At 38.9% G+C, this 17,870-nt stretch overlaps 1 protein-coding gene across 1 annotated transcript in view; it reads right to left on the bottom strand.

Moving 5' to 3' along the window:
* The window catches only part of SLC6A14 (solute carrier family 6 member 14), a 36,711-nt gene extending 19,159 nt beyond the window's left edge, over positions 1–17,552 (bottom strand). Inside the window, exons 1-6 of the mRNA XM_055564643.1 lie at positions 17,531–17,552; positions 8,557–8,705; positions 6,476–6,641; positions 3,390–3,521; positions 1,827–1,991; positions 864–1,002 (exon numbers count right to left, since the gene is read on the bottom strand). Coding sequence (XP_055420618.1) covers positions 864–1,002; positions 1,827–1,991; positions 3,390–3,521; positions 6,476–6,641; positions 8,557–8,705; positions 17,531–17,552 — 773 coding nt within the window. The remainder of the gene's footprint in view (positions 1–863; positions 1,003–1,826; positions 1,992–3,389; positions 3,522–6,475; positions 6,642–8,556; positions 8,706–17,530) is intronic.
* Between the last annotated feature and the right edge of the window lie 318 nt (positions 17,553–17,870).

Genomic DNA, 17,870 nt, shown 5'->3' with positions numbered 1-17,870 from the left:
ACTGGAGTGGGTTGCCATTCCTTTCTCCAGGGTATCTTCCCGACTCAGGGATTGAACGTAGACCCAGGGATCAAACCCAAGTCTCCAGCATTGCAGGCAGATTCTTTACCACCTGACCCAGGGAAGCTCTAATTCATCATACTTGTTGTTATTATCAAAGCTAAATGGTCCCATTATTTATACCTTTTTCAAAGGCTTTCTGTAAAATTCCATGATTTCCACTAGGGACATATATAGATATAGGATTTTACTTCTTAGCTTGATGTTGAGAACATTTCAGGGGCCAAATTTTAAAAGGGTCACACAGAGCAGTAACATGGAGATGAGGAAGATTTCATTACAGCAATAGTCAAAGAAGTTATATAAGGGTAAAGGGCAAGATATACAGTAAGGAGATTAGAGATCATTTAAAATTAATAAAAGCAAATATAACCCCAAACATCTATTTTGTCATATAACGACAACTATAAACAAAATGAATAATGAAGAATTTCAGCCTTAAATAGCAATTCTGCCCCTAGTATTATTCATCACCCAACTGTTTATCATTAGAACTTGCTCATTATAGTCTAAAAATTGCATATTTTTCTTCAAAGCAATGCCCTAACTTATAGATAATAAGCACTATATAAATCATCACTGACGACCTTGTGCCCATTTAATAACTAACTTATGAATGACAATCTATTAGCTATGGGCTAATTTTGCAGGCTACTACTATTCACACAGGATAAACATTTGAGTCAAATGAAGTATAATTTGCTCTTATACGAGGTAAGAAAGGAGCTGATCAATATTTTATTTTTATTTATAAAAAATTTTATTAACATCTGCTTAGGATGTAGATAATGTACTGTACTCACTTCCAATACTGTTCACTGGGAAGCTGCCCTGCCTGATAAACTTCACTTCCATTGATGCAGGTAAGATTGTTGGCGTCTACCCAGCTTTTATTCGCTTGAAAGATTTCATTTATGCTTATACTCACATTACAATGTGTCACTAAAATTAGAAAAAAAGAATACACACAGACATGTACTTAGTTTTAGAAGAGTGCTTTCCTGGAAATAAAGTTTAAATGGTGAAATACTTAAGGTACTGTCTAAATTCTTATTTAGTGAATGTGGAGTAGAAATTTCACAAATGGAATAAGCCATGCACACTCAGAAACTTAAATTTTCTCTACTACTAAGCTGAGGGTGAGTATGAAAATATCTGCCCTTTTAAACAGTATGCATTTTTATATGTACAGTATATTTTTATATTTACAGTTTATTTACAGTAACAACAGCTGTAGAGTAATAGTCATTTCAATTGGGATTCAGTACTCTAGGGAAATTTTCATATGTGGACTTATTTAACCTAGATAAATAAATGACACCTTTAAATTCCTAAGAAGTGTTAAATCTGTATCAATTTATTCTCCAATATACACAGCCAATCCCAGTGGTAATAGTCTACAATATCGATGCTACATTATTCCAAAGACTAGCAATACTCACCATCTCCTGAACACTACTATGTATCATAAACAGTGATTTTCTCTCTTACCACTTTCCCATTTTCTTCCTTGTCTACCACTGACAACCTAGGTCTGCAAGAAGTACTCCAAGTAGTGGTTTAGCTTTACTGGCTGCCCTCAGAAATTAACATATTGCATTAATCAACTTTCACATTATACATGATTTATTCTGATTTCATCAGTAACCTGTGGCTCACTTAAAGTTGAACCTAAATTTGTTAGGAAATGATTTAGGCCTTTAATCTTGTTAGAAAATATAAAAGAATGAATGACTCAGAGTTAACAATAAATAAATGAATTTTACCGAAAGGTGATCTGCTACAGTTTCCATCAGCCCAACTGATGGAACATTTTGACCATGGTAGTTCACGTTGAAAAGAAGCAAATAGGTAGTAAAGACTATAGGCAATTATGACATTATAATAGATTGTCACAAAAAGGGATATCAGGACCATTGTAATCCCCACACCTGGAAAAGAGAACAATTAAAAAAATAAGTGAAATTTCTTTTGCTAATTCATACAGCTGCATTCTCAATTTCCACAAAATCTATTTTAAACTGAGAAAACTGTTTCAATGTTTTCTCTTTATTGGAGGCGTGGGAGACAGTACTGTTGTCTGAATAGCTTCTCAAAATTATTTTGATGATTGATTTTTTAGACAGATTTTGAGTTGATCAGGAAAAGGTGCTAAGATTAAAGATCTATATTAAGCCACTGAATTCACATAAAGAAAAACCATGTTCATTACTCATTCATATTAAGTCTGTAAATTCTTGTCAGAGTAGGTACTGTTAAAAAAAAAAAAACTATTCAAAGCTCATATCCTATCGATTCAGTGACCAATACTCCCATCTTCATCTATACAGCATTTTGACAAGTAGAAGATAAAGCCTCTGAAAGAATGTCCTAAGGGGAAAATGTACAGCATTTCTACAAGTGTGTGTAAAGAAAATTCAGTAAATTGTAATTATCTGAATTTAAACTTCTGAAATTTCTTTAACGCTCTAGTTTCAAAATGCAGCTTAGCATACTGAATATAACTCCTATGCTAAGACTAACTTTTGAGGTAGCTTCCTTAATATTCCAGCATGATAGTCTCTTCACCTCACTATAAATGTATTTTTGATGTTACATTGAAACTTTTACAAGTAGCTTTCAGCAGCTAGCACATACCAAAAATGATATATAATCTTCAAACAGAAAGGCTGTTTGATGTTTAATAACAATCAAAGCATTTTCAAAAAAAATGTTCCCAGTGTCCTATTCCATTAGGATCATCCAATAAAAAAATAGTGACCTGCCCTTCAACTTTCCTGAATGAGGCATTGTAAAAGATAGGCAAAAGCAACAAGACAGAGACCGCATACGAGGTAGAAGAAAAGGCAAAGCCATTAAGTTAACACACAAGACTGTTTGCCAAGAGAATTCAAAAGGTGAAAATAATAACAACTTCCTCATATCCTTCTTAACCCCAACAATATCTGCAGCCCAAGATAAAGAGAAATACATATTAACATTTAATTTCTAAATTTGATGGTGGCAAATAAAAAAACAATGTATGTCTCTGACTTTGAAAGTTAGTTGCTCAGTTGTGTCCAATTCTTTGCTGCCTCATGGACTGTATAGACCACCAGGCTCCTCTGTCCATGGATTTCCCAGGCAAGAATACTGGAGTGGGTGCCATTTCCTCCTCCAGGGGATTTTCCTGACCCAGGGATCAAACCTGTGTTTCCTGCATTGCAGGCAGTTTCTTTACCACCTGGGCCATCATGTCCAAATGTTAAATGCTTTCATCCACGCAGTGAGGACAGCTATATGCAGAAACAAACCAATAAGCACAATAAGGAAAACATTTTAATACCAACCTTGAAACAATGGAAGAATCCTCCAAACTGAAACTGGACCTAAGCTAGAAAATTGTCCCATGGAGCACTCTAAGAAGAACAAAGGTAAACCAGCCAGGGCTAGCATAATCACATATGGTATTAAGAAGGCACCTAGAAAAGGCAAAACAAGAACCAAAGTACTATTATATGTCCAAATCTTGATGGCACTTTGACAACCAACACAACATTTTGAAAGCACTCTGATATAGTGGAGTCAGAGAGAACTGAATCTGGGCTTCAAATCTGTAAGAAAGTAGTTGATTCTCTAAACCTTGGATTCCTCATCCATGAAATGGGGATGCTGGTATTACCTAATGAGGTTGTTGTGATTATGAAAAACAATAACCCATAAAAAGCAATTCAAAGAAGTTGAATGATCATAGGCTTTGGAGACAGATAGACCTAGGTTTATATCCTGGCTTCATCATGTACTAGTTATGTGACCTGGGGCAGTTTATCTAACCTCTCAATCTTGGGTTCCACATAAATAGGAAGAGCAATGCCAACTCATCAGTTTGTGGTAAGGGTTTAATCACAGAGCCTATGTGAAAACACTTCACAAAATAGGCAGGCATATAGTATATGTTCAAAGCTAGTTTCCCTCCTCTCTCCTTAAAAACTAACAAAAACAATCTGCTTTTAAGACTTAGGGTTTAAATGTTAAATGTGGTTCAAAGTAGAAGCTATTGCATTTAAGTTCATTATTCTCCAAATAGTCATGTGTCTTCACTCAATGTTAATAAGAAACATTATTTTTGGTATAAGAATCTTGAACCCTTGAGATGCATTCAGAATTAACATTCAATTTCATAAGGACTAATATTCCTACATTTAGATTATTCAGTCCCAATTTTGTTTGTTTTTTTTTTTGTTGCTGTTGTTAAACCTTTTATTATTTTACGTTTATCCTGTCTACTTTTAGGGAATACAATTCATTAAAACTTTGACCAGAATTTTGGTAGAAGCAGGGACAGAATATTAAATTTGTTGTTTAAGTATTCTAGAAGTCTTAAATTAACAAAGTTTAATAAGAAAATGTGGAGATAAGTGAGTAAAATAGACTTTGGGTTGGATTATGTACATTTTTTTCTTCATATAGTTTTCCCATTATGATACTGTAACATCATACCTGGGCATTACATTTTTTTCTAACCCTAAAAATATATTTTACTAGAAATAAGAAGACAATAAAGTACTTGTTACATGCAAGTCACTAGTCACCAGAACATAAGGACAAATATGTTTTTACAGATATTGCAATGTACATACCATCATTACTACGACTAATAGAAGTTTAATTCCCACCAATGGTAAATATGAAGAAAAAGTAATACAAAATATCTGTTTGAAAAACAATATGCAATATTTTGCCAGCCCAGTGTAAACAGGTTTTTAGACACATACAAAAATCAATTTTCCTCAGTGTTATCAATGGCTTTTCACCCATTATATTATTTCATTATTAATAAGAACCATAACTGGTAGATTAGCAATACAAAGTTAACACTACTGACCTAGACCCTAAGGTAGTCTTGATACTTCTCTTTCTTATAGTGTTAAAAAGCATCTAAAGATTAAAATGATTCCAGATTTTAGCAACAGTCTTTTAAGCCTGACCATAAGTTTAAATCTAATCTATTAACATTTGACAAATTTGAATTTCGTGTTCCTGTTCTACCCTTGGGCAAAAAAGAGAAGCAACTGAGAGAGAGCAGATCATCCACTACTCAAATGATGTGATCTTTTAAAAATAAGAGCCAATATGATAAGCTAATTTTTAGAGGAAACAGTGAGAGAGGTAATAGCATACAATAAAATAATGCCATTTTGTTTCAGCTAAGTTAAAAAATTCTCTATTAAACCTAGTTTGATATAGTTCCTAGAAATCTATAGTAAGTACTGGCCCTTTATGACATCAACTCCCAGGGTATTTCTTAATTTAAACCTGAACATAAGGGGCTGAAAAGGAACCTGAATGCTTTTCTCAACTACACTGACCTTAGGACATATGATTCCTGACGCATCTTCCAGCTCAAATGTATACTAAACTCTTGATTAAACAATGTTGGCTCTAGTTGGTAATTTATGTTGGTAATTTATGGACCAACACTTAAAGTGTTTGATAAACAGAGCTCCTTTCTTAAATCTTTGAAGGTTTTAATATAACCAATTAATAAGGAATGTAAGATTGAAATATCACCACACAAAATCCTATTGTACCAAGAAAAATAATTACAGTGCATAGTTTCACTGGTATCCAATTTTGAAATATAAGGGAATGTCACCTCTACACTTCTAATAGGACTTGTAATTACAAGTAAATAAATATGGTGTAAGTGAAAAGTTGTTTCAACATTACTAGAGGATTGTGCAATTCATTCTGTCTCCTTTTGGGTATCACTTCAGAGTTATTTTTTTCTCCTTGTTCTAATTGAGTCTTCTTTAGTGATCTATGAGGTATAAACCAGATTGTTTTACAGAAATTAAACACCTAGCCTTGAATTAAATTCTATTGCATTTTAGAAGGATCTTCTACCTGGTCAATCCAATTTGGAATATATGTAACTGATATTGCAACTTAATGTACAAAACCTTTAATTACCTTTTAATCAACTCTTTCCAAACTTAAGTTTCTAAAATGTAATGCCTTATTTTATTTAAGCAAATGATTTATTTGAATTTCCTATTAGAATGAGAATTCCCTGCCTTTTACTTAGATTCAGCAATAAATTAGGCAAAACACAACTTGAGTCTGAATACATTATTATAGGAACATGTATAAATTAAGAAGAGTAAGTCATATGAAGATTGGGATTTCAAATGAGAAATCAGAAGTGCTAAATACGCAACTTTTATCAAGTTTATATCTGAAGATCTTATGAAACCAGCTTTCCAACTTGAGCTAGAAAACCATGGTCTAATAATAAAATGAAGTATGCTCATTTCCTATCCTCCCACTAACCCATATTATCATATACCTTTCCTTAGGTCTTAAATATCATCAGAGGCCATAGAGCACCTCCCTTAAAACTGAAGGGGAAATAAATTGGGGCAGCGGGTAGTACCTCCACCATTGTTGTAGGTCAAATAGGGGAATCGCCACACATTCCCCAGTCCCACTGCATATCCAACCATAGATAAAAGGTAATCTGATTTTTTGGACCAGTTACCACGCTCCTGATTCTCATCATTTTCATTAACATGAAGATTCTCAGGTGCAACCTCAGCATTCTAGAAAAAGAAAAATATCATCAGCTTATTTTTCTATTAAAAATTACACAAAAGCATAATTTCAAAAATTCATAGAGTGACAGTGAGAGAGAGAAAGACATACAGAGACAGGCAGACAGAGACAGAGAGAAACAAACCCTGAAAAACATAGCCAAAGAGAATGTTTTCCAAAGCTAGTGACACCTCTGTGCATGACTGCTTTTAAAATGAAAAAAACTCTGTAGGTGGATATTTTTACTAGTTCTTTGGGTTATGTCATCCAAATTTTAGTGAAAAGGTTACATGTGGCACCCAGTATAAAAGGCAATTGAAGATGGCCAAATAAAATTTCAAGTACAAATGTCTTAAAGATGAATTAGGTGAAATCAATACTCTTGAAATTGGAGGAGCTATTTGAAAAAAAGGTTCAAATATAGTTTCTGCTTTAAAAAAAAATCATAGACTCTTTTTCATAATTGCTAGTTTTGATGTTTGGAGCTGTCAGGGAAGTTCAAGTTCCTTTCCAGAGTAAAACCAGTGCTTTTCTGAAAGCCACAAAATAATATTCAGACAAATTCTAATGTCCCATCAGGTGGAACAGCACTCTCTCCACTTCAGAGAAGAGGGAAGGGTTCCCTCAGGTCAGGTTATTTTCTTATTTCCCTCTAACCTATGGACACAGTCCAGAGAGGGACAGAACACAGAAGGTGGTGGGCATACCCAAGGCAGAAGATGAGGCGACCATAAGTCTTCTCGCTACCAGAGTAAGAGCTGTCCTGTTTCCTCTCCTCTATGGGGACATCTCAGTCACACTTGAAGGCAGTTGAACAGAAATGTGGTAAACGGAACAGCCAAAGAGAGCAAAAGCTGAGATTTGCCTCTCCTTAAGTTTTCCCTTCCCAAGCCCTCCACAGGTCCGCAGCTCACAGACTCCTACCTCCTTCCTTCTGCACTTGAAGAAGCTCAGACACTTCAACTTGTCCATGGTTCACTGGCTCCCTGGGCTGCTCTGCCTGTCTCTCAGTCTGGCCGAGCTTGACTGGTGACGGATACACACTCCCCAGTCACTAGCTGCCAGAGTGAGCCACCTTGCCCAGGGGTGGGACCATTTATGGAGGGAAGCTCCCTCCTCCCCCGCCTGGTTGCCCTGTCATGTCAATTACCGGAAGGGACTAAAGTGAGGCTCCGGTTTTTCCCCAGGTAAGCTGGCATGTAGCAATCCCCTGCCCCGGCCCCGGGAAAGGGCTGGGCTGTGAGAGAGTGGAGCAGTCGGAGCAGAGATGACTGATAGCCTTTGACTCAGAGCCTGGCAGCTGCCTTTGCAGTCTCTCCTCCTTTCCTGGGTTCCCTGCTTCCTTGTAACCTCTCAGTCTGGTCTCTGTCCTGGGGCCAAGTGCTGATCTCTACCAGTGCCTGAGGCAGAGAAGGACATGGTCTGTGGGGTTCATTCCATTCCCCAAGATTCTCCTTAACAGACTGTACTGTCCTGGGCTCTGGGATTTCCCAAAGTTTTGCCCTTCACTAGAAAGCACTTGATCCCCTGGGGCAAACACTGCTCCCAGAGAGGAAAGCTCGTGAATTGGGCACCTTGAAAAGCAGCCAGTTGAGATAAGATTACTCAGCTGGCTCTGCCTGAAAAGAGCAACTTTGAGCCTGTGTCTGAAGCGCCTTTCTCAGCCTTCAGGACAGTGTTGCCCTTTACAGGGAATGCTTTGTGTAAATTTCAAAGAGGCCAAACAAAAACAAATTATTGAGCAGGTTTATGGGAAATTCTAACCCTAACAAAGGACTCCACTCTGCAAGAAAGGCGAGGCCTGGAAAGTAAACTATGAGGAAGCATCCTGGTTGGGCCAGGGAGGAAAGTACTATTATAATGCTGTTTACCAAGGTAACACCTTTTCTTCAGAAAACTCAAAGGATTTAAACTCGATCATACCAGGCAAAAGATGGTGTCAGTTATATGAGGCACAGTATAAATTGCTGCACACGGATGAACCAGCCATGAGCCAAGTCCTGGGTCCAGCGTCCAGCTCCTCTGCTCTCCACCAGCTGACAAGAATCTTCCATTTGCAATAGAAATATGCCCTGGGGAATTTGAGCAGGTAAGGCAGAAGAAAGTCCATAAGGGAAGTGGGAAGGCAGTCAGGAGAAAATATCAGTAACTTTCATCTAATTTTGTCTTGAATATAGCACAGGTTGGTGTGTATGTCTGTGTGTGTTTGTGTCTGTGTGAGCATGCACATGCACGTGTATGTGGACCTATTAGTGTTATATGATACTGGTATGACCTAAAGGCTAAAATGAAGGAATTATATTAACCTGTTGCAGACATAAAAGAGAGGAGGGGAAGGAAGACTTATAAACCTCTTTATGAAAGAATGAGCTGAAAAGCAAACCTAATAGCATTTACGAAACTATCAAAGTCGCATATCAAAATTCTGTTTACATGGAGCACTGAAAATAGATGGTAACCAAAATCACTGCAGATGGTGACTGCAGCCATGAACTTAAGAGAAGAAAAGCTATGACCAACATAGACAGCATATTAAAAAGCAGAGACATCACTTTGCTGACAAAGGTCCATCCAGTCAAAGCTATGGTTTTTCCCAGTAGTCATATATGGATGTGAGAGTTGGACTATAAAGAAAGCTGAGCACTGAAGAATTGATGCTTCTGAAGTGTGGTGTTGGAGAAGACTCTTGAGAGTCCCTTGGACTGCAAGGAGATCCAACCAGTCCATTCTGAAGGAGATCAGCCCTGGGATTTCTTTGGAAGAAATGATGCTGAAGCTGAAACTCCAATACTTTGGCCACCTGATGTGAAGAACTAACTCATTGGAAAAGACCCTGATGCTGGGAAAGAGTAAAGGCGGGAGGAGAAGGGGACAGCAGAGGATGAGATGGTTGGATGACACCACCGACTTGATGGACATGAGTTTGAGCAAGCTCTTGGAGTTGGTGATGAACAGGGAAGCCTGGCGTGCTGCAGTCCATGGGGTCGCAAAAAGTCAGACACGACTGAGTGACTGACCTGAACTTATGGGAATAGTGATGACCTAGAGTAGAGGGATGGGAGAGTCTCCCTGATGGCTCAGTGGGTAAAGAATCTGCTTGCAATGCAGGATTCACAGGAGATGCAGGTTTGATCCCTGGGTTGGGAAGATCCTCTGGAGAAGGAAATAGCAACCCACTCCAGTATTCTTGCCTGGAGAATCCCATGGACAGAGGAGACTGGTGGGCTACAGTTCATGGGGTTGCAAAGAGTCAGACACAACTTAGTGACTAAACAGCAGCAACAGAGGGATGGGATGGGAGGGTGGGAAGGAGGGTCAAGAGGGAGGGGATGTATGTATACATATAGCTGATTCACTTTGTTGTACAGCAGAAACTAACACACTATTGTAAAGCAACTATACTCCAATAATAAAATTTTTAAAAAATTTAAGAGACTAGGAATCTATCTATTTCAAGGATAAGTGGTAAGCAGAGGAAACAATCAGCAATTTTCCCTGCCTGTTATACAGTAGAGAAATTTCTAACAACTTGGAAAGTTTGAAAGTTAAAGTGTTAGTTACTCAGTCGTGTCTGACTCTGTGACCCCATGGAGTGTAGCCCTCCAGGTTCCTCTGTCCATGGAATTCTCCAGGCAAGAATACTGGAGTGGATTGCCATATCCCAGGCAAGAATACTGGAGTGGGTTGCCATATCCTTCACCAGGGGATCTTCCCAACCCAGGGATCCAACCTGGGTCTCCTAGATTGAAGGCAGATTCTTTACCATCTGAGCCACCAGAGTTTAGAGGCATAAAATTTAAGACAGAAGGTACTGTAAAGAATTTAGTCTTTGCTTATTTGCTTGCTTTAGGTATATTATCCCCATTGCTGTGCATGGCTTTCCATGATATGGCTTCTTTCTAACTTTTCAGTAACATCTCTTGACAGTCTCTGCCTCAAACTCGTGAGCTCGTGTGTCCTTTCCAGCATATGCACATAACATGTTACTCACCTCGGTGCCTTTGCTCATGCTGTTTCTTCTTCTGGAAATTCCTGCCTTACTCATTTGACTAACTACTACCCATCTTTTAAGACTCTGCTTAGGTATTACCTCCTCCAGATCTTTCCACAATAGTTGTGCCTCTATTACTAAAAGCTAGGCTTAGATGCCTCTCCTCTGGATTCCTATGTTATTCAATACTCATTTTACATTGTGTAAAATTACTTGCCTCAAGTCCTTTAAACTGGCCTCAAGTCCTTTAAACTGCAAACTTTCTGTGGGTAGGGAAACTGTCTTAATCATTCCTGTATTTCCGATACCTGGCACAAATCCTGACAGACACAGAACAGGCACTCAGGAAATGTTTATTAGGAATTTTTACTCAGAAAGGGCCATTTAGAACTTTGTGGTCAAAGAAGGGAAAGGAAAACTGGTCTAGAATCCATCTCCAAAAGATCATAAAATACCAGGAGCTCATTTTCTCTTTCTGGGAGTCTGACTTATTAACTGATGAACAAATTGTGTTTGTGAATTTTTTAATTTATTTGGGCTTGAAAGAAGTATAGAAATTGAGTGGGCATGTTAGAGCAAGTTCGTGTGCCCAATGTAGAGTGAAGCCAAACTGAAACATCAAAGTTTGGACCAGAGAAAGGTTCATTGCAGGGCCAAGCATGGAGACAGGTGGCTCATGCCCTAAAAAACCCTGAGCTCCCTGAAGGGTTTCGGCAAAGCATTTTTAAAGGACAACTAATACAATTATGTAAAATTTTAAAATAAAATAAAATTAAAAAAAAAATAAAGGACAGGGTACAAACGTGATCAGTTTGTGCCCAATTCTCTGATTGGCTGATGGTTAGGGAACAGGCAGTGTCACAGGGGTTAACATTATCAGTCCTTAGGCTCCAGGAGGCCTGGGGCTATGTGCTCATGGTCGACAAGTAGTTAACATCTTCCATTTGTTGGGGAGGGGGAGTTTTTTAACATCTGAAAAACAACTCAGGAAATGTGCATCAAATACTGTTATCTAGGTACTTCAGAGAGGAGCTAAAGCAGAGGATATGGGGGAGAACTCTGTCCAGGAAGCCTCCTTGGGTCCTGCTTGGTTACAAATCCCCCCTTATCTTTATACTCCTCAATCTTGAGGAAACAAGGTCTGAACAAGAAAAATAATAAAGGTTCAGATAAGTAGATCAATCATAAACTTGACAGAGGTACCCATAGGGTCCTGGTCAGATACAATTCCAGCAGATACCGCTTTGAAAATGGCTGGTGGCATCAGAGTCTGACAGTTATTCCATTTTTGCTTCTAAACGCATTTCTCTCCTCAGTGGCCAAAGGAAATGTCACCATTACTGGTTTTAACGCTTTCCTAGATTTCATTTCCTTGAGAAAATGCAATAATTTGAGCTCATAAAATCTTCTGAACATATCTTACAATCTGAAAGCCTGCTCTGCCAGTTGTTCCCAGAGTATAGAGTACCTGATTCCTGATCTCCACCCTGAAGTCCTTTCAGGGGGTGTTCAAAGTTAGCAGGAGCAGTGGCTCATGATTTAACCCTTGTAGAGGTAGATGGCAAGTGCCAATGTTTAGTTGGCAAAGCCCTTTCATCATAAATTTGACCATGGCTTTGAGGGCATTTCATCCCATGTGCTAGGAATGCTCATTCCCAGGTCTGGCGAATATTGCACTGATAGGCTACTCAATGTGCTATCACTGGACTAGGACTTATTAAGAGTGCCAAAAGTCTCTGGACCTCTTGTCTTACTAGTTTCTTATGGTCCAGGAAAGTAAGTATTCCCTCTTGTTGCTTATTCCCATATCTAGAGTTACACTATTAACAATCATTTGTCTCATATGGGACTATATGTCATCATTTTATCAGAGGCTCAGTCACACATTTGTTAATGCAAGAAACAATTTTGTAAAACAGCCATTCACTGGTGGGTTAGGTCAGAATGTTCCTTGTGAACTGAACAGAAATATTTTTGTTTAACATTTAAGCATGGGGGAGAGTTCTCTGAGATGGCCTATCATGTATTCTTTAAACGATAGGCAATGTCCCTTTAGTGATCAACTGGTAGCAAAAGCAATAGAATACAAAGGATAAAGTAAAAGAAACAAATCCAATATGGAGTTAGATTTGTTATTGCCTATTACAATTCTCCACTGTCAATGTCCACTCTACAGTCTTGTGGGAAAGGGATAGCTCTGGTTACTTTCTGCTGAACAGGGTGATAAAAGGCAATTGTAGAAAGGAATTGATCAGCCTTGGGCAGTGAATATTCCTTAGAATCTTTAGTAAATAGCACAATTCTCTTTCCTTCTTTATCTACAATTATTTGAACTGGATGAAACCTCCTAGACTTAACTACTACCTAATTTGTAATTGGACTTCTATGTTTTTGCTTCCAGTTCCCATGATGTGCTTGTGAGTGCCTGCTCAGTCATGTCCAACTCTTTGTGACCCTATGTACCGCAGCCCACCAGGTTGCTCTGTCTATGGGATTTCCCAGGCATGAATACTGGAATGAATTGCCACTGCCTCCTCCAGGGAATTTTCTCGCCTTAGAGATCGAACGTGCGTCTCTTGAGTCTCCTGCATTGGCAGGCGGATTCTTTACCACTGTGTCACCTGGGAATCCAGTTCCCATACCTATTTATTAATTTTAACTTTCTGTGTCATAACTATACTTAGCGGGAAGGATTTCCTTACATCTGGAAAAACACAGATTAAAAGCCAGTAATATTTCAGGCAAAACCAAAAAATTATAACCATATTCATCAGTTTACTCAGTTGTATATAATTAATCTTTTTTTACTAACAGTTTTACAAAATTGGTTTCCATTAGATTTTTAAAGTATCTTATCTAGCTTAGCACTATGATTTAAGTTATCAGAAACTCGTTTTTGTTAAAACATCCTTTTTATGACTCTTCTTGAAGATGTGGCAGTTTTGCAAAACATCAGCTTAGCTGCTTATAAATGATAAAAGTCTTAAAAAGTTTTGAGGGTTTTTTAAATGTTATTACCACATCCCTTTTTCCTTTAGTTCCAAGCAACACAGATGTTTAGATAAGTTCCAGAGACCCCAGGTAGGTCATTTATATCTCACAGGCACAGGAAGAGAAATATAAATTCCTCCTCTAACTACTTATACAAAACCCAGCCATTTGGGGCTATTTTCAGGGAACTTTCTTTTTTTCCAGTTCTCAAATATCCCAAATACTGTTATTTGTTTGTTTAGTTTAAACAAACAAATAACAGTAATAGACAATAGCACATATCACCTGCTCACATTCTCATGCCTCATTTTCAGCAAAATCAGGATGAAAAAGGCGGGTTTGGACTCAATACTGAGACACTCGTTCACATATAAACACACACACCCAATAGCACCAACAGCAATACCAAAAGACCCACTTTGATATAAGGGGCATTTGTTCTCCAGATCTTAGAGAGTACTGAGGCATTTTCTTTCATTTAGGGAGCATAATTAAAGATCTCCTCAATTTACAAAAATACCCCAGGGAACTGTAAGATGGAACAGAGCTCTGATCATCCATACTTAATTATCCATGGCCAGGAGAAAGCAATGGCAACCCACTCCAGTACTCTCGCCTGGAAAATCCCATAGATTGAGGAGCCTTATAGGCTGCAGTCCATGGGGTCGCTAAGAGTCAGACACGACTGAGAAACTTCACTTTCACCTTTCCTTTCATGCATTGCAGAAGGAAATGGCAACCCACTCCAGTGTTTTCACCTGGAGAATCCCAGGGACAGGGGAGCCTGGTGGGCTGCCGTCTCTGGGGTCGCACAGAGTCAGACACGACTGAAGTGACTTAGCAGCAACAGCAGTGTTATCAAATGTCAAGCAAACAATTCAAACTAGTTTCTCAGGGTCACACTTCCCTAGCCCCCCAAAAGAAGGTTCCTATCCAATGCCCGATCAGTCCAAAAGAGGAGAACTCTAACCAATGCATTATCAGAGATGAAGTTGAATGAATGACTGTGTGCATGCGTGCTTAGTCACTAAGTCATGTCCAACTCTTTATGACCCCATGGACTATAGCCCTCCAGGCTCCTCTGTCCATGGGATTTTCCAGGCAAAAGTACTGGAACAGATTGCCATTTCCTACTCCAGGGGATCTTCCTGACCCAGCGATCAAACCCGTGTCTCTCACATCTCCTGCATTGGCAGGCAAATTCTTTATCACCTCACCACCTGGGAAGCCTTGTATGAATGACCAAGGCTAGTTCAAAAGGGAAAATCCCAACCAACACCATAGAGAAGGATATCCTGGTAACCTGTTAATCACCAAAGCCCCGTTAATCACCAAAGATGTCTCAACTGGTCAATGCAAACTCTAACAAACAACAAACATATGGTCCCACAAACTAGAGATCAGACAAGCCATATTCCAGAAATTCCACTTCCATTCCAAAACGGAGGCTGCAGAGCTGCCTGGCTCCCAAAAGAGAATGGATCATGAGTGGCTCACCCCAAAATGATACACACAAAAACACAAACAACAACTAAGCTACGTTCACACAGAAAATCAGAGGAGGTGTAGTCTAAAATTCCACTTCTACTCTCAGATGGAGGTCTCCAAACAATGGGCCCAGCTCTTGAAAGAGAGCAGACACAGTGATTCTCTTCCCACAAGGGAAGCAGCACAGATGGAGTGGAGACAATTCTGAGCCAGAGAAAGCTGGAGCGACTCACTCAACAACACTGAATGTGGACCATATCTCTGGATGTTTCTTGGCTCCAAACAGTCTTGTGCTATGGATGACAGTCCCTCTGAGATCTCTGAAGCAAAATGGGATCCAACAGCTGCTGGGGGTTCAGGGAAGGGGCTGACCCAGGCCAGGGTTGACCGTCCCTGGGAACAGATTCCTAATTGTTAGTGCAAGTTCATGTGCCCAATGCACAGTGAGTTCAAACAAACTGAAATGTCAGAGTTTGGAGCAGAGAAAGATTTATTTCAAGGCCAAGCAAGGAGGCAGGTGGCTCATGCCCTAAAAAGTCCTGAGCTCCCCAAAGGTTTTTGGCAAAACATTTTTAAAAGCCAGGTTGGGGTGTGGGGGGCGTCACAGGGAGATCCACTTATACAGAGTTCTCTGATTGACTGATAACAAGGGAACAGGGTGGTGTCACAGGGGTTAACATTATCAGTCCTTAGGCTATGTGCTCATGTTGCTGTTAAGTCGCTTTAGTCATGTCCAACTCTTTGTGGCCCCATGGACCGTAGCCCACCAGGCTCCTCTGTCCATGGGATTCTCCAGGCAAGAATACTGGAGTGGGTTGCCATTTCCTTCTCCAGAGCATCTTATTGACCTAGGGATTAAACCTGTGTCTCCTGCAGTTCCTGCACTGTAGGAAGATTCTTTACCACTGTGCCACCTGGGAAGCCCCATGTGCTGATGTTTGTCAAGTAGTTAACATCTTCCATTTGGGTGGAGGGGTAGAGTTCACATCTGTAACTCAGGAAATGTGCATCAAATACTATCATCTAGGTACTTCAGAGAGGAGTTAAAACTGAGGACATGGGAGAAGGGCTGTCCTGGGAAGAGCCCATAGGGTCCTGCTTGGTTACAGGCACAAGAGAGAGGAAACTATATAAACTAAGTCATCCGGTAGGGATGAGCAGAGTATAGGAGACCATGAGATGACTCTGTTTGTGGGGGCAAGAAATAAAGTTGGAGAGAGAAAGCATGGCTATGCATGTGCCTTGAAATCCAGGCCTAAACCATGGTCTGGTAAGCAATAGTAAAGTGATTGTAAACTTGGAAATCACGCATAGCACATTCTATTTCTGTTGCGCAAAAATACCTCAAAATTATGACGAAGGACCTTCAAGCATCAAATTGTACAATGCTGGACTTTATGGCCTTCTCCTCCAGTGTATGCACACCTCAGCCATGAATCTGCTTAGCTTAAAAAAAAAAGACATCATTTTAGAGATTTATTTAGAAATAACTCATTGGCAACTAAAAAACCAACTCCTAATTGTGATTTTGTCGAGGAAAAGAAACATTAAAATAAAAACTGATCCAATAGTTATGGCCCACATTCTTTCCCCTTATTACTGAGATTAAATTTTTGTCACTATTCATGGAAGTCCCTTTCATCTTATTTTGAGTCACTAAATATAAAAGAGATCATTATCTAAGGCTTTCTTCTAGCTATTTGGATGTGAAAATTTTGCACAAATCAGAAGGCAGTTGAACAATTTCACAAACTCAATTCTTACTGAGTAACCCCACTGTTTTCTACACCTCTTCTGAAAGAAGCCTCTTAAACTTCACCAGCTGAAATTGTAAGAGAAGGAACGCTACTAGTCTACCTACAGGAAAAAGAAATTAATATATTTTTTGGAAAAAGTCTCTCATAGTACATGTGTGTATATGAATTATCTCTTTAAAGTTAATAGTTTCAGACAACCACTTTATTAAAAGAATCTGACTCCATCCATAGTCAAAATATTAATAAATTATTTCTGAAAGTTTCCTTCAATCCTAGGAAGTAAAATATACTTAGGAAAGACAATCACATAGATTTCCTTGCTGCCAGGCAAAGAGATAATGATTCCCTAGCTATGTCACCTAGTGGATGGACAAAGAAAACACATACTAGTTTCCTACAGAATACTAGAGGATAGCATGCCAGAGACCCTTGAAAGAAAATGAAAGCACCTGATGCATAATATCATACTGGTGCTTTCTAAACAGGAAAAGTGAATCTGCTAATTTTCATGATTTTTTAAACATTTGCTGTAGCATACTATACAGCTTTTCTTAAATATTTTGTGTACAAATCATAGGTGTACAACTTGAAGAGTTTTCACAACTATAACAATCCCATGCACCAAGTTCAAGAAACAACCATGCCAGAACCCCAGAAGATCCCTCCTTACCTTCCTCCAGTTTAACCGCCATCTTGAATTTTAACACCATAAATTAGTTTTGCCAGTTTTTGAACTTTTCATAAGTGGAATATTATGGCAAGTACACTCTATGTTTGACTTCTTTTGGCTCATCATTTAAATGTTTTGGAGACTCAGTTGTACCATAACACAGATCTGTAGTTCCTCTATTGTCATTCTGTTTAGCATTCCAATGTATGAATATACTATAATTTATCTGTTTTATTGATGGACATTTTGGACTGTTTCCAGATTGGGGCTGTTTTGAAGAGTGCAGCGATGAACTTTCCTGCAACATGTCTTCTATATGTGTTTCTATTAGGTATAGATC

This window comes from Bubalus kerabau, chromosome X, assembly GCF_029407905.1.
Source record: "Bubalus kerabau isolate K-KA32 ecotype Philippines breed swamp buffalo chromosome X, PCC_UOA_SB_1v2, whole genome shotgun sequence".
NCBI lineage: Eukaryota > Metazoa > Chordata > Mammalia > Artiodactyla > Bovidae > Bubalus > Bubalus kerabau.
This window is presented reverse-complemented; position numbering and strand designations above follow the sequence as displayed.